General features: G+C 55.5%; 1 protein-coding gene across 1 annotated transcript in view; it reads left to right on the forward strand.

Moving 5' to 3' along the window:
- The window catches only part of HMCN2 (hemicentin 2), a 159,733-nt gene that overhangs the window by 128,009 nt on the left and 7,798 nt on the right, over positions 1–23,926 (forward strand). The window contains exons 64-86 of the mRNA XM_019641692.1: positions 1,328–1,425; positions 1,890–2,156; positions 2,661–2,851; positions 3,287–3,368; positions 3,458–3,594; positions 4,195–4,336; positions 4,424–4,568; positions 5,396–5,523; positions 6,120–6,276; positions 7,074–7,195; positions 8,042–8,206; positions 9,190–9,297; positions 9,573–9,707; positions 10,081–10,215; positions 11,230–11,420; positions 12,312–12,525; positions 13,404–13,538; positions 14,557–14,747; positions 16,308–16,389; positions 18,229–18,498; positions 21,752–21,901; positions 23,289–23,426; positions 23,527–23,648. Of these exons, the coding sequence (XP_019497237.1) occupies positions 1,328–1,425; positions 1,890–2,156; positions 2,661–2,851; positions 3,287–3,368; positions 3,458–3,594; positions 4,195–4,336; positions 4,424–4,568; positions 5,396–5,523; positions 6,120–6,276; positions 7,074–7,195; positions 8,042–8,206; positions 9,190–9,297; positions 9,573–9,707; positions 10,081–10,215; positions 11,230–11,420; positions 12,312–12,525; positions 13,404–13,538; positions 14,557–14,747; positions 16,308–16,389; positions 18,229–18,498; positions 21,752–21,901; positions 23,289–23,426; positions 23,527–23,648 (3,505 nt within the window). The remainder of the gene's footprint in view (positions 1–1,327; positions 1,426–1,889; positions 2,157–2,660; positions 2,852–3,286; positions 3,369–3,457; positions 3,595–4,194; positions 4,337–4,423; positions 4,569–5,395; positions 5,524–6,119; positions 6,277–7,073; positions 7,196–8,041; positions 8,207–9,189; positions 9,298–9,572; positions 9,708–10,080; positions 10,216–11,229; positions 11,421–12,311; positions 12,526–13,403; positions 13,539–14,556; positions 14,748–16,307; positions 16,390–18,228; positions 18,499–21,751; positions 21,902–23,288; positions 23,427–23,526; positions 23,649–23,926) is intronic.

Here is a 23,926-nt window from a genome sequence, read left to right on the forward strand (position 1 = left end):
TCCACGTCCAGAACTTCCTCATCTTCCCAAACTGAAACTCTGTCCCCCCTAAACACTCACTCCTCATCCGCTCCCCCAGCCCCTGGTACCCACCATCTACTTCCTGTCTCTATAACTTTGTCTACTCTAGGGATCTCACATAAGTGGAATCATACAGCATTTGTCCTTTTGTGTCTGGCTTCTTTCACTCAGCGTAATGTTCTCAAGGTTCATCCATGTTATAACATGTGTCAGAATTTCCTTCCTCTCTAAGGCTGGATAATATTCCATGGTGTGGGTGGACCCCATTTTGTTTATTCATCATCCGTGGATGGACACTTGGATTGCTTCCACCTTTTGGCCGTTGCAAATAGTACTGATCTGTTTGAGTCTTTGCTGTCAATTCTTTTGGGTTATGACTTAGGTGTTTAGATGACCCTTCTGGTAGGGCCAAGGACAGAGCAGGGAGGGCAGCTGGGGGCTGCGGCACACGATCCAGGTGAGACGTAATACTGCCTGGACAGAACCAGGGGGCGGACATAGCGCAGGTGATCAGAGGTGACAGGCAGGGAGGAGCTGAGCATGACCAAGGCTTTTGTCTGGACACCTAGAAGGCTGAGGTCCCCGTTTTCTGACATGGGTCCACTGTGGGAGGGACGGGTTGGCAGGAGAGGCCCGAGTTCTGTTAGAACATGTTGGGTTTGAGAGGTTCTCAGACATCCAGACAAGATGGCACCCCGGCATTTGTCACTCTGCTCGGGAGTGCAGGAGATGGACGTTTGGGGATTGTCAGCAAACAGCTGGTAGTGGGGGCTAGGACAGGCTGCAACCCCCCGGGTCGCTAGTGCTAAGGCTGTACAAAATACGGTAGGGTCACTGGGGACATTGACAGGAGCAGCTCAGGAGGAGCGGTTCAGGTGTAAGTTGGGGGACAGACGGTGGAGAGAGTGAGTGGAGACTCTGGTGAGTCCTGAAGATGAGGAAGAATTGTCTAGAAGAATGGGGGTGGGGGTGGGGGACGTAGGCAGGCTGTCCTTGGATGGGACAGTGGAGCTTCCAGAATTGAGGAAGCAGAAAGTCTGGCTGCGGATTGAGACCTGTCAGAGAAGGCAGTAGGGTGGAGGTAGGGAGTCTGGGGCACAGAAGGCAACAGGCTTTATTCTGGGGTGCTGGGGAGCCAGAAAAGGGGTTTAAGCAGAGGCTGGACTTGTTCAAGTTTGCATTTCAGAGCTGCCCCTCTGGCCAGCAAGCCTTTGAGAGAAAGGATGGAAAAAGGGAGGCACCTTTTCCACTGAGCCCTGCTCTCTCTCTCTCTCTCTCCTTCTCTCCTTTCTCTCGAGGTGCGCAGGATTTCCCAGGTGCAGTTGGCAGATTCTGGCATCTTCACCTGTGTGGCTGCAAGCCCAGCTGGCGTGGCCGACAGAAACTTCACCTTGCAGGTGCATGGTAAGGAGCAGGGAGGGGTGTGGAAGAAACCTGTCCCTCGGCCGTAGGGTGTGAGAATCAAGGCCCTTTGGGTGTACACGGCGACTCAATGTGATTTGTTCAGTTGCTTATTCGTTCATCTCACAAGTAGTCATTGGAGTCTGGTGTGCCAGGGCCTTGCCAGGCACTGGGATAGGTCAGTAAGCAGAGATGGCCCCTGCTACTAGGAGGTCAGGAGACAGCTCTGTAAAGAGACAATCACAACTCCAGGTGACTAGTGCTACCAGAGGAAGGAGAGGGTCCCGTGGGAGCACAGAGAAGGGTGTCTCACCCGGCCTTGGTGTTCAGGGAAAGGCTTGCTGCAGGAGGTGAGGTCTCAGCTGAGGACTGGAGATAAGAAGGAATTGTCCCGGAACAAAGGTCCAGGGGTGAGAGCTGCCTGGCATGGAAAGAAATGATTGTGCCCATTCTTTTGCCCTGCACAGTGCCCCCAGTCCTGGAGCCCGTGGAGTTCCAGAAAGACGTGGCGGTGGTCCGTGGCTCCCCGGTCGTCCTCCCCTGTGAAGCCCAGGGCAGCCCCCTGCCCCTAGTGTCATGGATGAAGAATGGGCAGCCCTTGTTGCCCCAGAGCCTTGAACATGGGCCTGGCCTGAAGCTGGAGACAGCAGGAGCTGGGGACTCAGGGACCTACTCCTGCGTGGCCAGGAGCGAGGCGGGGGAAGCCAGGAGGCATTTTCAGCTGACAGTGATGGGTGGGTCATCTGCCCCAGCACCAGCTTCTCTGGGCCAGGGAGGGGAGGGTGGACCTCTGGGGGCCCTGCAGAAGGCTTTGGGGGAGGTGAGTGCCCCGGAGGCCTGGGCTTGGAGAACGGGCAGCTGGGATGTTTCATTTTCCTGGGGCTGTTCTCCTCAGTCTTGTCCCCCAAACCATGGGACAAGAGACACTGAAATCCGGGGGCAGAGCCCTGAGTCTCAAGCACAAGATTTTGCAAGCGTTGTACTGTATTAGAAAAGTTTGTGTCAATTGTGCCTCCCCTCCATATTGTGTCCTTGTTGGTTTTAAAGCAGAAATCATTTTCCCAAGCAGATGGGCCCCCAGTTTCTCTTGCTTTGGGGACCCTCCCACACAACCCTCACCTGCCTATTTGTTGCCCTGCCTGCTGTCAGCATTTGGCTGGTGGGGCAGGAAGAGAACCCCAGCTCCCAGTGCTCTGGGCGCAGCCCCCACAGCTGACCCAGGGTGGGGTGTTTTGCAGAGCCTCCCCACATCGAGGACTCAGGCCAGCCTGCAGAGCTGTCACTGACCCCTGGCTTCCCCTTGGAGCTCCGCTGTGATGCCCGGGGCATCCCCCCACCCAACATCACCTGGCATAAGGATGGGCAGGCCCTGAACAGCCAGGAGGACAGCAAAGGGGCTGGGCGGCTGCTCCGGGTGGAGGCTGTGCAGGTGCTGCTGTCTAGCCCACTGTGGGATGAGTCTGGGGGAGGGGAGGGGAGGGGCCCAGCAGCATCTGGCAAGGTTAGGCTGATCTCCTCCTCTGTGTGGGGTAAGGATGTAGAGATGAGCCATCTGGGCCATGCCCTCGGGAACTCCCAGCCAGGCCAGAGCCAAGGCCGATGCAGGAACCAGATTAACCTTCCCACCCGGCCAGAGGAGGGCTGGTGCAGTCCGGGGGGACTTCCTGCAGGAGGCAGGCTTTGTCCTATCCCTAAAGCAAGGGTAAGACAGAGATAGAGAAGAAGCATCCCACAGAGGGGAATGGGTTGGTTGGAAAATCAGGATGGCAGACTCAGCAGGGTCCTTAGATGTGCAGGAAGGAAACCAGGTCAGGAGGTGGGCAGGCTGGGGCCAGTGGCAGCCGCTCACCTTGCCCCTCCCCAGGTGGGCGACGCTGGGCTGTACATCTGCCTGGCCCAGAGCCTTGCTGGCGAAGCTGAGAAGAGCTTCCGGGTCAGGGTTCAAGGTAGGTGTGTCAGGGTAGGGGCAGGAGAGGGAGGCAGGATGGGACCTGCAGGGGTGGGTCCATCTCTAATGCCCTCTCTGCCCCCCTAGCCCCTCCAAATGTTATTGGGCCCCGAGGCCCCCGCTCTGTGGTTGGCCTGGCCCCAGGGCAGCTGGTTCTGGAGTGCTCGGTGGAGGCGGATCCAGCCCCCGAGATTGAGTGGCACCGAGATGGCATCCTGCTGCAGGTGGGTGCCAGGCTGGGGACCCAGGGATACCTCCTTCTGTCCCTGTCAGGCCCCAGACCCTGACCAGATTGGCTCTCAGGTGCTGAGGGCCTGCCGTGTGTCAGCACTTTACCCACCGGCTCTCCTGGTGTTCTCCACCCCGATTACTATCACCCCGTATTGTGGATGGGCACGCTGAGGCAAGGCTGAGGTTTGCACGGAGGACTTCTGATGCATACCTGTGTCTTCCCATTATTATTTTGAACTATCCTTCGTGGCTATGTGACCCGGGGCCAGTGACTGAGGTTCTCTGTGCTCACCCTGAAATGGGACCCGAGCATTGTAGATCTGGTAGAAGCTCTAGCCCCTGATCTGAGCATAAGGCCCTTCTGCCACCTCCCCGACAGGCAGAGCTCCAGAACAGGGTGCTCCCCCCCACACAGGGACCTATTCCCCAGGAGGGTCCTCAGCATCCAGGGGGGCTGCAGTCCAGCCCGCAGTGGGCAGAAGCCACTGTCCGGCCCCACGAGTTCCTTGGTTTTCCTTGGCTGGTGCCTAGGCACTGGCCTGGCCCAGCCCAGTGCTGATGAGGGTCTCTCTCCAACCTGGGGAGCCCTACAGGCAGATGCCCACACCCAGTTCCCGGAGCAAGGCAGGTTCCTCCAGCTGCAGGGCCTGAGCACGGCCGATGGCGGCGACTACAGCTGCACAGCCCGCAACGCGGCGGGCAGCACCAGTATGGCCTTCCACGTGGAGATCCACAGTGAGTGGGCCCCACCCCACCCACCCTGCCCACCCCTCTCAGAGCGACAGCTTTCCAGCACCCACTCCCTCTGTGCCTTTCCTCCAGCGGTGCCCACCATCCAGCCAGGACCACCCACAGTGAACGCCTCCGTGAACCAGACAGCCCTGCTGCCCTGCCAGGTGGACGGTGTACCCCTGCCCCTGGTGAGCTGGCGGAAGGACGGGGTCCCCCTGTATCCCGGGAATCCCAGGTAAGACCTGGATGGGGAGGGCACTGGGGAGCGCCTCAGGTACCGCTTTGCAGCTTGTAAATAGAAACCCACCTGGGCAGCTAGAGCACAAGGAGACTATCATCCAGACATGGGTCTTCTCAGTACCCAAGGACGGCATGCCTACTCCATAAGGGCATTGAGAACCCCTGGTGCCTCGCTGTCTGTTTTGTCTGTCTGTCTGGTTTGACTCTTGACTGCTGATCTCTGTTTCTGTGTATGTGGGCTTTATCTCTCTCTCTCAAACCAATTTTCTACACCTTCTTTCTCTGTGAACATGGTATAGATGCCCCCCACCACCTCTGGCACCCAAGTCAGAGCTCCTCAGGTCAACCTGCAGAACCTAGAGAGCTGTCTGTGAACCCCAGTTCCAAATTCCCAGGGCAGAGAATTCCATTGGCCCAGCTGGAGTGATGTGTTCCTCCCCAGCCCAATCAGCTGTGGCTGGGGGCGGGGTTACACAGAACAGACATGACTTTTGGAAAGGGGCAGTTCTCAGACCTAGGGGCCTTTTTCAGAAAGGCAGGGGTGCTGCTGCCTGCTGACTCTTGGGGAGAGGCTGGGCCCAGGTAGGAACATGGGAGGCCCGAAGCAGCCCCTCTCACCCTTTCTGATGCTGGTTTTGGGTGCGGGTTGCTGCCTATGGCTATAACCCCGCTGACCTCTGTCTCATGGATACAGCCTCCTGAGTTGCTGGGAAAGCCATGGGCAGAGGGGAAGGGTCTTGCTGGAGACACCACTAGGGGCCCAGCCCCTCGCCAGGTTTCACTGGTCTGCAGTCTCCATGGCAAACCCTCCCTCCATTCCAGGTTGCAGATTCTGCCCGAAGGTTCCCTGAGGATCCAGCCGGTCCTTGCCCAGGACGCTGGACACTACCTCTGCCTGGCGTCCAACTCTGCGGGCTCCGATCGGCAAGGCCGTGACCTCCGGGTCTTCGGTAGGTGGATGAGGGAAGGTGCTTTCCTCGCCTTCAGCATCTATCCCCTGTCTGGGCTGGACTCTGCGTAGTTTCTGGGTCGTTCTAGTTATCAGGAGCCAAGAGCAATGGTCTCCAAACATTTTTGGCCATGAAGCCCATTAGTCAAAAGTTTTAAGCATATTTACTTTTTATGCATATGTTTATATCCACTTACTACTGTACTAGTATATTGAGCTAGTGATAAAACACGCAAAAGATGTAAAACGCTTGAAAAGATAAGATTCGGAATCACTGAACCAGGCACTCCGGTCTGCTTTTCCCACTCCAATCCATCACTTAGTGGAGGCTTCCCTGGGGAGCCCTGGGTTTGGGCAGATTGATGGGGAGCTGTACCCTCGAGGCCTCATTCCAGGAGCGGTGGTTAGGGGGATGCCAGCTTCAGGGGTGAGCAGAAGCCCCATTGCCCCACATTTGGGAGCCTTTCATGGAGCCCCTCGGGGAGTTTCTCCTGCCTCCTCTCCCCTGCTTCCTTGGGGGTGGGTTGTAGGTGGTGGGAGTACCCCTGACCTCCCCCCATCCCACATCCTGTCTCCGGACCACTGCTCTCTCCCCAGAGCCTCCCACCATCGCCCCGAGCCCCTCCAACCTGACGCTGACCGCCCACACCGCCGCCTCACTGCCCTGTGAGGCCAACGGCTCCCCCAAGCCTTTCGTGGTCTGGTGGAAGGACGGACAGAAGCTGGACTTCCGCCTGCAGCAGGGTGCCTACCGGTACTGAGCTGGTCCTTCCAGTGGTATCATGAGATACCTGGGGTGGGGAAGGGCCTGCCCATCTCACAGAAGGGAACCCCGGTCAGAAATAAGGCAGGAACGTGATTGGGGCTCTCAGCAAAGCCGGCACCACAACTTGCATCCCTACCTTGGTGGGTCAAGAGGGTTTTACACTGAGATGCCTGGCAGCGGGTGGGGGCATTTGGGACACACTGCCAAACAGCAAAGGCATGGCCTTCGAAACCATTACAGTCACTGTTTAACAACATACGTGGAAGCCCACGTTCATGCTGGCTGAGCCTGGCCCCCTGGCCCTGTAGGAGCCTCCATCACCCGCTTCTCAAATGCAGCTGATCATGGAACGGGCACTGGGGAGCATTCAGGAGTCAGTTCACCAGCGCATTCACCACATATTTGTTGCGTCAGGTGCCAGGTCATCATAGAGCTTCGTGGCTAAAGCACATACCCAGTAGACACGATGGGTTCTGAGTAGGGATTTGGATGTGGTTCCTGTTAGAGAAGTTGTCGTAGGTGGTGAGTACAGGAAACACGCAGGGTCATAGAGAAACAGGGATAAAAACGAAAATCATCCTCAAACTCAGCAGCTAGACCTTTAGAGGTGGAAACTTCTAGAAGAAACATCTAGAGTCAGGGCCGGGAGCCAGATACGGGAAGGGGAAATAGTCATGAGACACTCCCCGCCTCCCAGATTCTCCAGGCAGGGAGGCCATGGCTGGCTGGTCTCGGGTCAGCCAGGCTGGTCACTTAGCAACCAACCGTCTGTCTGTCCGCCCCAGGCTCCTCCCGTCCAATGCCCTGCTCCTTGCAGCCCCCAGCCCCCAGGACTCAGCCCAGTTTGAGTGTGTGGTGAGCAACGAGGCAGGCGAGGCCCGCAGGCTCTACCGGGTGACCATCCACGGTGAGTTGGGGTGCGCGGGCGGCTGAGGAGGAAGCTGGGGCGTGGGCAGCACCCTTCTCTGCTGGGCGCTCTCCACCTGTAGGGACTTGAGCCGGTTCCTTCTCAGCCTTCCTGCATTGCATGGGCCACCTCCTCCAGGAGGCCCTCGCTGATCCTGCCCCACCCACGCGGACATAACCCAGGCTCCCACACAGTTCCTGGCACATGGGAGTTTGAAAAGGATGCTTCTCCCCCATCCAGAATGTTCTAAACCCAAATCTGACCTTGTCATCACCCTGGTTGAAATTTCTCCCTCCACAGCCCGCTGCCCTCAGGATAGAATGCTGGGTGTCACGTGGGCCCACAAGGTCCCCTGTGGGCTGGCTCCACCGACCCCTACCCAGGTTCAGCTCACCCCACGGCCTGCCTGGCTCTGGGGTCCAGCCATGCTGTTTAGCCTTTTGTTCTTTGCCTTTGGGCCTTCACACGTGCTGTTCCTCCTGCCATGAATACTCTTCCTGCACCCTTCTCCCTTCACCCAGATGACAACCTGCCCCTCCTCCTGATCTCAGACTAAATGCCCCTTCCCCCACTCTGAGCTCCCACCAACTCCCTTCTCAGTGAAACGCTCCCTGGCCGGTATCTCTATAGAGAGCAGTTCACATCTACCCTCACGCCCAGCAAGAAACGTCCTGAGTGAGCAAATGTGACTTCTCTCTCTGTTGCACCTCCCTCTCGGGCCCTTTGTCACTAATGTCACTTTGGGTCTTAGTCACTGTTTATGGCTACTGTTTATCCGCCTGGCCCATGGCCCTGTGCTCCCCAGAGGACCCCGGCGGGGCCTCAAAGCCTGGTCTTGTGTTTCAGTGCCTCCCACCATTGCCGATGACCAGACAGACTTCACTGTGACCAAGATGGCACCCGTGGTCCTCACGTGCCACAGCATGGGCGTGCCGGCCCCGGTGGTGTCCTGGAGCAAGGCGGGCACCCAGCTGAGGGTGCGGGGGAACGGCTATCGTGTCTCGCCTTCGGGTATGTAAGGGAGAACCACGGAGAGCTGCTGCTGAGGGGAGACTGAGGGAGCTGGGCAGAGGGGTGAAAGCAGCCCACTGGGGCCGTGTGGTAGAGCAAGAGGAAAGCTCTGGCCTGGCTCTGCCATCCCTTCGCTGTGTGACCTGGGAGAACCCTCTTGCCCTCTCTGGGCCTCAGTATCCCCATCCATGCACTAGAGTGTCGATATCCTTCAGTGGTTCCCTGATGCTAGTTGGCAAATCAGTGCTGCTTGGTGGCAAAGGGAGAGAAATAATCGCTGGGTGAGGGTTTCCTTAAAGCTAGTTTTATCTCATTAGAGGGATTGTCCTTCATGCTGAAATTGTGCTTCTCAATATTTTGGTGTTGAAAGTTTCTTCTACGAAATTAAGGTGATAGTAGAGGGTGACTTTTAAAATGTCTTTGTTTATCAAAATAAAAGCTGGCCATTTCATGGGGATTCAAATTAAATTTATTTGTTGGTTAGTTAGTGAAATCCTGAAGTCTGACAACCACAGACCAGACCTATGGTTTTCAAACGCTTCGGAAGCAATAGAAACCTTCCTTCTGACAAGTGGTTATGGGGAGGCCCGACATGTAAAACAGCTGAGGTTCCAGATGGATCTGGGGCTGGGGTGGGGACTGTGGGATGCTATGGGTGGGCCAGGGATTCAAGGTGGGGCAGTGGCAGATCCTGGAACACCACAGCTGGAAGGGTCTAGAGACCATCCTGTCCGATTCCTCCGTGTATACATGGGGAGGCTGAGGTCCTCAGAGTGGACGGGTTTCCCCCACAGTTACGCTCTGGGCGGGGAACAGAGGCCAGCCTAGAGCCAGCTTCCCGCATGCTGCTTACAAATGGGCAGGGAGGCAGATGAGTGGCCTGGACCAGAGACACCAGGGTGTGAGAGCCCTGCCGGCTTCCTCACTGAGGACGTCTGTCCCTGGTCCCTTTCCCCCTCTTCATGCTCCTTTCTCACCCGCAGGAGCCCTGGAGATTGGGCAGGCCCTCCCCATCCACGCCGGCCGCTACACCTGTATGGCCCGCAACTCCGTAGGCATGGCCCACAAGCATGTGGTCCTCACTGTGCAGGGTAAGGGTCCCCAGGCAGCCATGGCCCTTGGGGCAGGGGAGCGGGTGGGGAGCGGGGTGAAGACTGGCGTTCCAGATGCTCAGCCTCCCTCTGAGCTCATCCCTGAGGGGACCCTGGGAGAAAAGAATCAGCCCCCCTGCGTCTTCTGTGCCTAGGTTTCCAGGAGCCCCGTTTCCTTTAGCGGCCTTTCTCCCCAGTGCTCAGAGGCCCCCGGGTTGGAGGGGCCTGGGTGTTAAGGTGTCCCCAGGGACCTCTGCAGACCTGCTTCTTCGCAGCCTCCCCCGTGGTGAAGCCACTGCCCAGTGTGGTTCGGGCCTTGACGGAAGAAGAGGTGCTGCTGCCTTGTGAGGCCTCAGGTGTCCCCCGGCCAAGCATCACCTGGCAGAAGGAGGGGCTCAGCATCCCCACAGGTGAGTCTCTGCCGAGGCCAGCGCCAGAGGGAGGAGAACACTATAGGCCTGGGGACCTCCTTCCTGCTGGGAGATCCAGGAAGCCCCTGCCCTCTCTTCACCTCCTGCCCTCCTGCCCTTCTGCCCCCTTTTACCACCCAGAGCCCGAGAGTCTACCTGAGCGCTCGGGGGCTGGGTTGGGAGGTGAGGGAGGGGACAGCCTGGCTGGGCTCTGGGTCCAGCTTCTGCACTCACTCTGTCCCCTCAACACCCTGTGACCACAGCGAGTCACCTGCTGCCTGATCAGACAGAACAGACCAAGCTGCCCTCCTGCCCTGCTCAGGGGTCCTGTGGCCACAGCCACTGGCTCCTGGTTTCTTCCCGCCCAATCCAGGAGCCAGTACCCAGGTTCTACCCAGCGGACAGCTGCAGATTATCCACGCCAGCCCAGAGGATGCCGGGAACTACTTCTGCATCGCTCAGAACAGCGCCGGCAGTGCTGTGGGCAAAACTCGGCTGGTGGTACAAGGTGGGCCCAGGGAGGGGGCTGAGGTGGACCCGGGGAACTAGGGGGCTTCGAGGCTCCCGAGAGCCTCTCCTTGCTCTGCTGGGCTCTGAGCCCAGGTGGGGCATGTCCCTGCGCCCTCTCCTACCCCAGCACTGCTTGTGGTTCTAGAAGGAATTGACGGACAATCACTGTCTCCCATTTCGGGCACAGGTCTGGCTTTAGACAATAACTCTGGTCCCCTTTGCCTCCCCCAGCTTCTCATGGGACACTAGTCCAGTCATCCTTCCTTCATTTCGGCTTTCCAGTAGCAACAGCCATTTCTGTCCCTTCTGCGCACACACACATTAAACGTGTCCTTCCCTTACTTTGACCAGTCATTATCTCCAGAGGTAAAGGAGACATCACTGGCCCTAAATCTGCAAGGCATCCTGGAATACTCAGACCTGCTTTGACTCCGGTGCCTGCTCTGGTGGGCGTCTCAGCGGCCGTCTCTGCAGGCAGCTGTGTACAGCGGGGCGGGGGTGGGGGGGTGGAACTTCGGCTTTGAGCCCAGAAAGGCTCCTGGCTCCGTACTTCCTCCTGAGCCTCCTTGTCCACTGTGCTCCTCTTCCCTGTGGCCTGAAGCATCACTGCTGGTCACCGGAGGGCCAGACACCAAGGCCGTCCATCCAGTGACCCACACTCTGCCTCAGTGGCGCTCCTCCCCTAAGCAGGGAGCACATGGGCTTTGTGGTCCTGGAGGCTGTCCGACAGGAGGGCTCTGTGCCCACATGGAGCCTGGTTAGGGAGGGCTCTGTCCCGAAGCTTTAGTCGTGTGTGTGTGTGTGTACGTACGTGTGCAATGGTGTCACCCTGTCACAGCTTCACCAAACTCAAGAGTCCCCCAGTTGTCCAGTGACCAGAGATTTGGTGGGAGCAGCAGATGGGGGTAGAGGAAGGGGCTGAAGGGTGTGCCAAGTGCCACGGGCACTGGAACAGCAACGGCCCACCCTCCCCCAGCCCCAGTCCCCTGAGTGGACCTCCCTGTCCCCACAGTCCCTCCTGTGATTGAGAATGGCCTTCCTGACCTGTCTGCCACCGAAGGCTCCCACACCCTCTTGCCCTGCACGGTCAGTGGCAGTCCCAAGCCTGACATCACTTGGGAAAAAGATGGCCTGCCTGTGTCTGTTGCTGAGGGCAAGTTCACCATCCAGCCTTCCGGGGAGCTGCTGGTGAAGAACTCGGAGGTGAGGCCCCGGCCCCGCAGAGCACAGAGGGGACTCATAGTAAACAGCAGACATCTGCTGAGCACCCCGTTTGTCACGCTCTGTGCCGAGTGCTTTTAACCCCAGGAACCTGGAGGATAGGTGTTATTGTCCCAGAACACAGATGAGGAAACTGAGCCTGAGTGTACCCAGTGTTCCCAAGACACACTCTTGCCAAGAGGCAGAACCAAGATTTGAACCTGGACCTCCATGACTAGTTCCCGGGGCAGGGTGGGAGTCCGGACCGGGGCAGGCGATGACCTTGTGCCCAAATTGCACCCGGCTGTTCTCAACCTCATGTTGATGTTGACCTGAGCCAGGGGTGTGGGTGGGCCCCCCGACCCCCTTCCCCATCACACTGATCAGATTCTATAATTACAAAATGGGCCGCTCTCCACACGGACGTGCGGCTGCTCCGTGGGGTCACCTGGAAGGGGTCACAGGGGCCTCAGACCCTCCCGCACAGGAGGCCAGGTAGTACAATGGTGAGTGCACCAGCCCCGCTGGAAAGCACCGTGGAACGTCTCCTCTCAGAGAAGGCAGCAGAAGCAGAAGCTGCCTCAGGCATGATGCGATCATGGATGAGCTGGTGCAGGGCCGGGCACACAGTAGGTGCTCAGTAAATGGTCACTGTTATAGTGGCGTGGTCGGGGCTTAGATTATGCAGCTGCGGAGCCACAGGAAGACTGTGGGAGATGCAGTGGTACAACGGTGAAGCCGGGCCGTTTGCTAGCTGTGTGGCCTTGGGCAAGTCACTTCGCCTCCCTGGGCGGCTGCTCCGTGGGAACGTACAGGAGAGTGGGTCCCCAGCACATTCTGGCCCATGCTGGGGGTGGGGGCAATTCTTAGGCTGACCCCTCCCTTTGTTCGCAGAGCCAGGACGCTGGCACCTACACCTGCACAGCTGAGAACCCTGTGGGCCGCGCCCGCCGCCGTGTACACCTCACCATCTTGGCACTGCCCGTCTTCACCACCCTGCCTGGGGACCGCAGCCTGAACCTCGGGGACCGGCTGTGGCTTCGCTGTGCCGCCCAGGGCAGCCCTACCCCGCGCATTGGCTGGACTGTCAATGACCGGCCAGTCATAGGTCTGGGGCTGCTGGAGGGCCGGTGGAATGGGGACCTGGGACCCTGAGAGGTGGAGGAGGGCGGGCAGGTGGGGACCCCCGACCTAGTGGAGAGGAAATGGGTGTTAGTTGGTGCTTTGGGTTCTGGGTCTCCAGACTAGGCCAAACCCACATGTGGCCATAATGTGACCAGGCACATATCAGACCTGGCAAGAAGCCACCTGCAAAAAAGACTCAACCCTGGGGACCTCAGGAGGGGGACCTCAGGAGAAGGGACCCGTGTTCCAGCCCAGAGCTGCTGGTCCCATTGTGGGCCTTTCAGCAAACCTCTTTCCTGGAGGACTCTATCTCCCCACCTGGGCCCCAGGTGATATTTAGGGAGGCACAGGGCCTGCAAGGTATATAGTAGGTGCTCAGTAAACGTCTGCTGAATCACTCAACTATAAAAAAAAATCACTGCAAGGTGATCTTTCCAGGCCCTCCTAAACCCACGAGAAGGCCTTACTCCCACGTTTCGTGGGAGGGAGCAGGGGTGAAGGGTTCAGCCTCTTTGAGTCCAGCTTCTTCATCTTCAAGTGGCGATAACAGGGGTCCTGCGGGCGGGATGCTTTAACTCAGGGGGCGCATGTTAACAGGCCCCCAAAGACCTACCCTTGTCTACTCACCAGGCTCACGGTGTGGACCTGAAAATGAAAAAGGGCAGGTTCCTCAACCACATCCTCGACTATGGCCTGTGCCTCCCCTGGGTCAGGCTTTTCCACTCGGGAAAAGGGCCACCTGTTTTCTGTGTCTTTGTTAAGCACCTGCTGGGTACCCAGGTCTGAGTTAAGTATTCAGGGCAGGAAGTCCCTGGTGTTCTGGACTCAGAGCCCCCTGGGATGTCTCTTTCTCTGCCACAGATGGGGTGTCTGAACAGGACGGGGGCAGCACGCTGCAGCGGGTGGCAGTCACCAGAGAAGACAGTGGGACCTATGTCTGCTGGGCTGAGAACAGAGTGGGCCGTGTGCAGGCGGTCAGCTTCGTCCATGTGAAGGGTAGGGCGTGAGCCATGTGGCCTTTCTCTCATGAACCCCATCTGATGGTTTTTCTTTTGAAAATCTGTGAAACTGGCCTCCTGGTCTCTGAACTAATATTTCTTCACCCTGGCTGTGCATTAGAATCCTCTGGGACTTTATAAAAACACTGAGGCCCAGGTTCCACCCCGACTCTGTAAACCTGCCTCTCTGAGGTGGGGCCCCAGCATCACGTATTTCTTACGTTCCCCAGATGACCCAGCAACAGGTAGAATTGAGATCTGGCCTATCAGCTTACAGGACTGCTCTCATCTGGGTGGTGCCAGTGTGAGAGGTGGCCACTCTGGCAGAAAAATGCATGAAACTTGCCGGCCTACCTGTTTTCCCCTGCTGAGCCAGGAGCAGCAAGTAACCATTGGTGACGCCATGACTTAGTTTGCTCGACTTCAGGATGGGTGGTGTGGAGTTTGAGGGAGGGCAGTGAGCAGCCGAAGGCACCAGGAAACAGCTGCAGCTGCTGATAGAGTCAACCTGAGGAAAAAGGGAAAGATGAAAAATTGGTCAAGGAACCCAGAGTTGTTTAAGGATTGCAAGGATATAGGAACAGGGGCCTCTTATGGTTGCTGTGTACAACAGACGTGTTCTAATGATCACGTACTCCTTGTTTTCCAAAGTCCCCGGCAAGTACTCTGCAGCTAGATAATCTATGAGCGCGAGTGTATGACACTCATAACACTGCCTTCCCTCCTGTGCCTGTCTCAGGCATCACTAATCAATCACAGCACCATTCCCACTCAGCTTCAAATCCTTCTCAGCGCAGTGCTCCTGGAAGCTGCTGCCAGTCTGTTTCACTTGACCCATGACACAGAGGGTGTTTGCCATCCCTGATGCGTTGACTATACACAGCCATGCTGGGCCAGCAGGAGCCTCTGTAGGCCCCTGGGGGTCTGGTGGGCAGGCCTTTGGGGACAGGATTACGGGAGGCTGAGCCTGAAGGGAACTTCCTTTCTGACCCCTTGTCTGATGTCACCTTATACAGAGGCTCCTGTTCTAGAAGGGGAGGCCTTCTCCTACCTGGTAGAGCCTGTGGGGGGCAGCATCCGACTGGACTGTGTGGTCTATGGAGACCCAGTGCCCAACATCCGCTGGATCAAAGATGGCCTCCCGCTGAGGGGCAGCCGTCTCCGGCACCGGCTGCAGAATGGCTCGCTGACCATCCGCAGGACAGAGGCAAGGAGGGGCCTGGCACCTTGGGTGGGGCCATCTGGGACAAACCTTGGCTGCTTCTGATTGCTCAGGAGGGTTCTTTAGGTTGGCACAGCCCTCTACGGACTGCAGAGCACTTTCCCGCCTGTTACCCAGAGATTCTCCCTGTACTAATGAGGGTGACCTCCAGCCAGTGACTTCGCTTCTCTGTGCCTCCGTTACACCATCCATTCAGTGAGGCTAATAATTGTTTCTACCTCGTAGGTTTACAGTGAGAAATCAGTGAGGCAACCCATACTAGGTATTTAAGAGTGACTGGCCCCTAGGTAATGCCAATCAATGTTATTAATAACAACCCAAAGGGCAAGGTGACAGGTAAGAGTGCCCCATTTTACAGGGGAAGACACTGAGGCTCAGAGAGGCCCACAACCAGGAAGCACCCCAGGCTGGACTGCACCCCAGCTCTCCTGACTCCTTACTTTATGCTCTTTCCTTGGGCACTGGGGCAGCCCCCACGCACCTTCCTTTCATGTCCCAAGCCCCACTGGTCATGCAGAAATCCACAGTTCAGTGCTGTCAACCTCGTGTCACAGGTCCTTGATCGTGCCTGTTTGGGAGCCTGTCTCTAGATAGTAAGAGTCACGGGACTGGTAGTAATAGCAGCAGTACCAGTAATGGCAGCAGTAATAATGGCGGCTGTGACTGGAGTATTTACCGTGGACCAGGCTCTGGGCCTCACACTTCGTGAGTATGATTTCACTTGATGCCACAACAGTCCTAGCAGCTATTACCTCCATTTTAGAGATGGGGGAACTGAGGCTCCAGAAACATGATGATGTCCTAGTAATGGGTTTAGTATGGTAAACAGTGGAGCCGAGATTCAGTCTCATATGGGTCTGACCCCCAAATCTACATTCTTAAATGCATGCTGTGCTGCCCCGTGATGGTCCCTTGGCAGCGGCCCCCACAATGTCGTCTGGGCGTGGGCCCCTCAGAGGTGAATCTGAGCCAGCGTTCCTCCTGACTGTCCACGTCGTGGGTAGCCTGGGAAAACAGCTTCCCTGTCACTAGTTTGGGGACATGGTGCAAACCGCCTCCCCTCCAGAGACTGGCAGTGCACACTGGCCCAGTGAAAGGCCTGAGAAAGCGTGCTGCTCAGATACCTGTTGTCTAACTCAGTGTTTCCTATGCTTTTTCAACCATGGACGCTTTTTTCAAGGATTCCCGAATAATATGCCTTGTCACGATAACACTTCCATGTGCACAGCTCGGAAGAGGCGGGTCTAAATCACACTTTTGCAGCGTGTGACTCCACATAGGGCAGCGAGTCCATCCCTTAGTCGCCAGCACCTCCAGGTTCCCGGTATGAAAGGGGCTGAATTCTCTTTGGATGTCTGTTGACAAGTGGCTATGGAGGCCCTCCTGATGCGTCGTTGTGAGGGGGCCTCGAGCCCCGGCTGCTTTAGGCTCTAAGCACTTCCTGCGTCTTGCTCCAGCTTCCCCCTTCTGCCCGGCTATCCCGAGCTGCTCCCCCCTCTTTCTCCTGTCCTGAACCTTGTGTCCCCCTCCCATGCCCACCTGCAGATGGATGATGCGGGACAGTACCATTGCCTGGCAGAGAATGAGATAGGCACAGTGGAGAAAGTGCTGGTCCTCGTGCTACAGAGTGAGTCACCCTCCCCTCTCCTGAGCCCTGCATGGGGACAGTGTGAAGTGGGCGCTTAGGGGAGAGTTGTGTGAGGCAGTGGCAGGGCTGGGTGGGACTTGGAATCCTTTTGCAAACACATATTCAGAACACAGAATTGAAGCCCTGTGGAATGTGTTCCCCAGGGCGGATGGGGAGTCAGCTCGGGCTTATGACCACCAGGGAGCCAACAGCCAGGCCTGGGGGGGATCATGTATTCAAACCTCAAACCTACGGTTGGGATCATAGTAACAGCTCTTGGATTTGCCGAGCAGTTTGTAGTTTACAAAGCACTATCTGAGCCTCCAAGTAGCCCAAACTTTCACAAAAGACAAACACCTGCAAACCCAAGAAGCTGAGCAAAACTCAAACAGCTGAGATAAACTCAAGGCAGTCTGCACATCACAATGAAACTCGCCGAAAATTAAAGACCAAGAAAACGAGGCTCCATCCATGCATCTGAGTGTGGCTGTGGAGTAATTCAAAGTTCAGGCGGTTTTGGGGGGTGATCCTGAAAGGCCTTGCTGATGGGTTGACATTTAAGTTGAGGTCTGACCGATGAGAAGGAGGCATCCATGTGACAATATGGGCGAATGTGTTTGAAGCAGGAAGAATAGCAAGTGCAAAAGCCCTGAGGCAGCAATGAGCCACACTTGTGTCATTCCTTGTGGGTAAGAGGGCAGGTTCCGGGCTCAGTCCGTCTGGGATTGTTATTGGCTCGGCCATCTGCTCTGTGACCCTAGGCAAATCATTCAATTTCTCTGTAGTACTTAAGTTTTCTTATCTTTAACATAGGCCCAGTCATAGAACAGGCATCATAAATAGTCATGAGGCTTAAATGCTTAGCACAGTGCCTGACTCTTAGTAAGTAATCCATAAATGCCACCTATTATTATTGTTTTCAAACTTTTGATATTTATTAAGATTTGCTTTTCAAACCACTTTTTTGAGGTATGATCGATGTTAAAAAAAAAAAAAGTTCAGGCAATTTTTAAGTCGTCCACAGCGCCCTCATTTCAGGCTCTCATTCAATTTCTGGCAGGCGCCCTGGTCTCAGCCAGGGCCACCGCCTCAGGCCAACAGAGGTGCCAGGTCCCCATGTGCTTCCAACTGGTCCTGTTCCTTTTCCTGGCAACACCCTGGTTTCTCAGAGTTCACGTCCATCCGCCACTGCAAATCAAATGGTCCCCTTGTGATAGCAAACCTGCTGGTTTTCACAGCCAGCACTGCCCTGAGAAAACTGCTGTGATGACCAAGGTGGGGTGGGGTGGGAGCGGGGAGCAGCCCAGGCGGGAAGGCCCCATACTTACCCAAAGTTCCAGAGGTTTTCATGGATAAATGGTTCTCAATTTGTTTGCCTTTAGTTGATTTCTAGAGCCCTGAAACCGTTGTTTTTGACGATGTTGTCAAGTTTTGTGCTTGTTTTTGGGGGGGAGCCGACTTGCTGACCTCACGCGCTCAGCATGGCCGAAGTCATCTTTGACTTCGACTTAAATGGAATCCTGTCATATGTACTCTGTGTCAGGCTCCTTGTGCACGTCATTGTTTGGGAGATTGTACGTGGAATTTATTTATACATGCGCGTTGCTGAATGCTTTTCCACTATGTGGATTATACCAAAATTTATTTATGTATTCCACTGTAGGCTAGTCTCCAGTTAAGGGCAGGTACGCAGTGACATTTTTGTGCATGTCTGTTGGTGAACACACACACACACATCTTACTGCCTCTGTATTTTGTAGTCTGTCTAAATGAATATGTACATTTGAATATACAAAAATAATAAAATGTTCCTAAAAACTGCCCTGGGTTCTCCCACAGGTGCCCCCATGTTCCAGCTGAAGCCCCAGGATGTGATAGTGAGATCCGGGGATGATGTGTCCCTGCGGTGCCAGGCCACCGGACAGCCGGTGCCCACAGTGGAGTGGCTGCGTGCGGGCCAGCCCTTGCAGGCCAGCCAGCGGCTCCAGACCCTGCCAGATGGGAGCCTGTGGCTGGAGCGAGTGGACACTAGGGACGCAGGCACATATGAGTGTGTCGCTCACAACCTCCTGGGCTCGGCCACAGCCCGAGCGTTCCTGGCTGTGAGAGGTACGGGGCATCCCTGCCCAGAGCTTTCTGGACAGAGGTGGGATCTCTTGCAAAATGGGGATTTGTATGTTGTGTGTGTGGGGCCTGGCCCACTGCCCTGCCAGCGCCCTGACTCTTCTCTTTACGTCAAGTCACGAACTTCGAATGAATGAGCTGGAAGGGCCTTATGGGTCACTTATTGACCCTGCCCTGCACCATTATGGAAGCTGAGACTGAGAGGCTAAGTGTTTGCAGCTCATGTTGGACAGGGGACCCTGGCTCTTCCAGCTGACCTGGCACAGATATGTGTCCCCCCTTTGGACACCCCACAGCCCTGTGAAGTAGGCAGAATAAAACAGAGGTCTCCATGGGGTTGCTCTGAAAAGTCTGTGACTTAGTGCTTGTCCTGCGCTTTGCCTGGCTATGATGGGTGCTTAGTAACCAGTGCTGATGACTGGCACTAACCCCTGTCATCTTGGATCTCCTCAATCAGTTCCCTTCTCCCTTGGGTCAGACCAAACATTAAAGTTGAGAAAAAGATTATCCTGAGAAACCACAGTAAAGTGACTCACACTGACTAACAGAAAGTCACTGAATATTATTTCTGTGCCTCTCTGAAGTAAATGCTCCACATTTGTGGCTTTGTGCCTCCGGCCCTGTCCATGGCAGACATCACTAATCCTACCACCGCACACAACATCAGATGCCTTCTCCGTAGAACCTTTTTCCAGGCAGCACCTCAGGACTAATTGGAACTGGGACTTGATACTCTGCTATTTGAAACCCACTGGCAACCAACTGTGGGACCCTTTCTGGCCCCTGGTCTCCTCCTATCCTGTAAGCGGGGCTAGAACATCAACACATATATGCAGCTCTGAAAATTCAGTGGTTCTGACACAGAGGCTGCCTCTGGAGCAGGTCTGAGCAGACCCTCCCTTCAGTTCAGAGCTTGGCCCCAATTCTCACCCTCTCCTATTGAAAAGCCCCCAACCCAAACCACAGAGCTCTGAACACAGCCGCTGTGTTCATTTTCTGTGGCCGCCATAACAAGTACCACAGACTGGGTGGCTTAAACAACAGAAACGTATTGTCTCACAGTTCTGGAGGCTGGAAGTCTAAGATCCAGGTGTCGGCAGGGTCGGTTCCATCTGAGGTCTGCGATAGAGAATCTATTCCATGCTTCTCCCCTAGCTTCTGGTGGTTTGCTGTTTGATGTTCCTTGGCTTACAGAACCATCATTCATCTCTGCCTTCATGGTCACGTGGCGTTCTCCCTGAGTGCATGTGTGTGTCCAAACTTCCCCCATTTATTTATTTGTTTGTTTGTTTATTTATTTATGTTTTGACCACATACTATCTCTTTCCCCCTTTTTTAGGACACCAGTCATATTAGCATAGGGCTCACCCTACTGACTTCATGTTAACTTGGTCACCTCTGTACAGACCCAGTCTTCAAATAAGGTCACATTCTGAGGTCAAAGGATTGGGACTTCAGCATATATTTTTAGGGGAACACAAGTCAACCCCTGTCAGTCAGCCTCCTTTATAAATGGAAACAATTTTACTTCATACACAATTTTTTTTTTTTTGGCTGAACCATCCTGTCACCTGTTGGCAGCTCAGCTGAGGCAGGACTCGAGCTGCTGTTGCTCAGAGTTCACACTCTTGAGTGAGCGCTTAACCAACTGAGCCACTCAGCCGGCCCTTATTTTTTACTTCATATATGTTAATTGTAGAAAGGCCAGATAATTTAGAAAAATCTATGAAGAAAAAGTAATTATCAATTATTTCCCATAATTCACCCAGAAATAGCTTTGGCAATTTATGATTTGCAGCACGTCTTTCTACACTTTTTTTTCTTTGAGTGTAAAGGGATACACTTTTTAGAAATGAGATCGAGTTTATAGGTTGTCTTTACAATGTGTCATTTTTGCTTACTCTGTCTCAGACAACGTTCCATGATAGTTAGGCTAGTCCATACTTCTTTGATGGTTTCACATCACTCCATAGGAACATTTTTTCAACTTAATTGTTGTTGACTTTGTTAAATATGCAACAGGTTTTTTTTTTCCAGTTTCCCCTCCAAAACCACACTGTGGTGCATATCTTTGTGTGCTGGCCTGAATATTTCTATAGGATGAATTCCTTCCAGGTGTATTGCCGGGTAAAAGGTGTATAAAGGTTTTGAGGCCTGATGGATTTATCTCTCTCCCTCCTTTACCTTCAGCCTTGGCAGTGGGGCATCCTGACCTTGTGGGAGACAAGGTCACCCCATGTCTGAGAAAGTCAACAGTGGCTTGTCATCGCTGGCCTCCAATGTTCTGTCTCCTTCTAAAGTTGCCAGGGGCCATGCTGCTGCCTTCTTATCTGCAGCTGCAATTCCTTCCTCATCCCCTTATTACAAAGCCAGGGGTAGGTTCAGTGGCCTTTTCCTGTCCCTGCCATAAACCCAGAGCATCGGATATTGACAAGAGATATCCCAGATGGGCATCAAATCTCATCACAGCCCAGCTATGGGCTTCAGGAAATGGCATTGCTTCCTGGAATCCAAAATTAACCAGCCCCCTGATTTACCCATTTAAGATCCTGGCAGTACAGTGTTCTATGTTATTTTTTTCGACAGATCCTGGGCAATTTGTTGCTAATTTCCCCCGAGAGCCGGTGAGCGGAGGGGCAGGCTAGCTTCTGTCTCTGCCCCCTGGAATGCCATCTGTCCAAATGAGACAGCTGGCCCATTAGCAAGAGGAAGCACCCCCCTGTGCCCACACCCTCCATTTGATTAGTGCCGAAGAGGATCTGCTTGCAGACTGCCTGGCGGCTCCTAGAAATCCAGCCCACCCCAGCTAGGCCAGCTTCAGGGCAGCTGGAGCCAGGGCCACTGCTGGAACGGGGGACGTTCAGGTGGCGGCATTCAGTTCCTGGCTTGGTGCCTGCCCCTCAATCCTGGCTCCTCCAGCGGCCCCCGCCATCACGGGCTCCTGGTGTCTTAGAATCCGACAGGTTTTGGGCGCATCTGTGACCCCACCTCTTCATTTTGTAGATAAGCCAACTCAAGTGTGGCTCGGGGGCCTGACTCGCCCAAGTTTCCAAGAAGGCGATGGCAGGGCCAGAATTAGAAGCTGGTGCCATCACCCATTAGCTGTGTGCCCTTGGACCAGTCACTTTGCCTCTCTGAGCCTCAGATAACTCCTTTGTGAAATGGGTGACAGTACCTGCTTATACTGAGGGCATGCAGGGGGATAGTATCACTGTTGTTCTCTTCCTTCCCCCCCCAGAGGAGCCCCGGGGGGGCCGGGGTAGCGTGATCGGGGTGATCAACGGCCAGGAATTTGGCACGGCCACCCTCAACACCAGTGTGCAACAGGAGGCTCGTTCTGGGGTCACCACCATCAGAAGCAGTATCAGCCACATCCCTGCGAGTGTGGGTAAGTGGGGACCAGAGTCTGTTGCCTCTGGGGACCCTCCGAGCCATGCTAGAGCCAGGAGGAGACAACCTATGTTCCCAGGCTTGCCTGATTCGCAGAGGAAATCTGACCACCTCTAAGAGCAGAGCCCAAGCCAAAGTAGATTAGGGTATGGGCCACTTCCTCCCCACCCCACATCCCTCCACATACACACACACAAAGCAAAATGACTGCATTTAAAATCAGACCAAGAGCGTGTGGAATGATCAGGCTGTGTGAACGCAGGTCGGGTCATGAACTTGAAAGCACCGACTGCTGCATGAGGTGTTTGTCCCACCATTAGAAAAGTGAAGACATCACCAGTAACGATTAAGGGATGTGGGCAGGAGGGGACAGACAGGAAGGGAGAGACAGAGAGAGTACAACCAGCTGGAAGGCCCAGAGAACCAAGAAAAATGTCCACTTGCAGACAGATTCGCAAACTAGCCTGTCCTAAGCAAATGGAATGTTCTGGAGGGTGGTTGCAGACCCTGCCGTGATAGACCCTGCTGCCTCGCCCTTCCCAGGGCACACTGCTTCCCCTTGTGGGGGTCCAGAGCAGGGAGAGGGCAGTGCTGACAGGGTCTTTCCTAAAAGCCGCTCCCCCAAGGCTGCCCTTGACCACAAACCTGTGTGAACGATGTGGGGTCTTTGGCTGGGGGTGGGGGTGGTCACTCGGAGCTGACTGTCAGCAGAGAGTGAATGAATGCCCAGACGTGGCCGCCTCTTCCGGCTGCAGGAGCCGAAGCCGTGGAGAAACGTCTGGCCCCAAGCCACGTGGGCCAGGCTGTGTCTAGTGGAAACAGAGGTGCAGAGAGGTTGAGAAGGTTCTGGCTCCCCTGAACCTCAGTCCGATGCCCCACACACCCCAGGAGGAGGGCTGGGCATCATGTGACATTCTGAAAATCCATGTCCAAGGCGATTTGAGGCTCTTTTTTCCAAAGTCTGTCGTTCAGAGCAATCCTCCCTCTCCCAGGCTCTCCTGGAAGGGGTCTGCAAGGCAGGAGACTTGGTCAATTTTCAACGCGGTCCTGCATACATGTAGTGACAGTCTTTGCAGTCCCAGGCTCTGTAACGGCCCAGTAGCCCTCAGTATTTGTGGAATTGAGTTAACGATCAACAAGTTACATGCAGTTCTTTGTATAAATATATTTTGCTGTTTTCACAACTCCTCCAAGAAGTAGATACTGGCCTTTACCCCTTCCCAGGCTCTGATTGAATAACCGGTCCAGGTAATCTGGGCACTGAGGTGGGGGGGAAAGGGCTGAGCTCTCCTGGGGGGAATAAGGACTCACCGAAGGAACTTAAGCAGAGAGTGGCTGCCTCAGCATCCGGCCCTAACCTGGTCTCTGTGCCCCGCCCCCTCCAGGGCCCCTGATGCGGGCGCTGGTGGTCACCATCGCCCCAATCTACTGGGCGCTCGCTGGAGAGAGTGGAAACGCCTTGAACGGCTACTCACTGACGAGTGGCAACTTCCGGCAGGAGTCGCACATGGAGTTTGCCACAGGTGAGTGGGGTCTCCTCCCAGGTGGGCCAGGTGGGGCTGGGGCCTGAGCCCAGGGCCTCTCCCTGGTGATAACTCCAGGCTGGACGGGGATGGATTGCAGGGGAGCTGCTCACGATGACCCAGGTGGCCCGGGGCCTGGATCCCAACGGCCTCCTGCTCCTCGATGTGGTGGTCAATGGCGTCGTCCCCGAGAGCCTAGCTGACGCAGATCTTCAAGTGCAGGTGTGGGGTGAGCCCTGGGGTGACAGACAGTGGGACATCCTGCCTACAACGATCCCTCAGGAGCCAGGCCCACTTTCCTTCCTGACACCCCAGCAGGGGCTGGGGCATGGCCTGTCCTTGGACTTAGGGGAGAGCTACTGGGAAATCCTCGGGGCCCAGCCTCTTGGGGACAGGTGTTCTCCCCATTCCATAAATGAGAATGTCAGAGGGCAGTGACCCGCCCAAGGCTGCCCAGCTGGTCGGAGGAAGAGCTGAGAGGCCCAGCGGGTCTCCCTCAG

The sequence above is a fragment of the Hipposideros armiger genome, unplaced genomic scaffold (assembly GCF_001890085.2).
Source record: "Hipposideros armiger isolate ML-2016 unplaced genomic scaffold, ASM189008v1 scaffold_3, whole genome shotgun sequence".
Classification (NCBI taxonomy): Eukaryota; Metazoa; Chordata; class Mammalia; order Chiroptera; family Hipposideridae; genus Hipposideros; species Hipposideros armiger.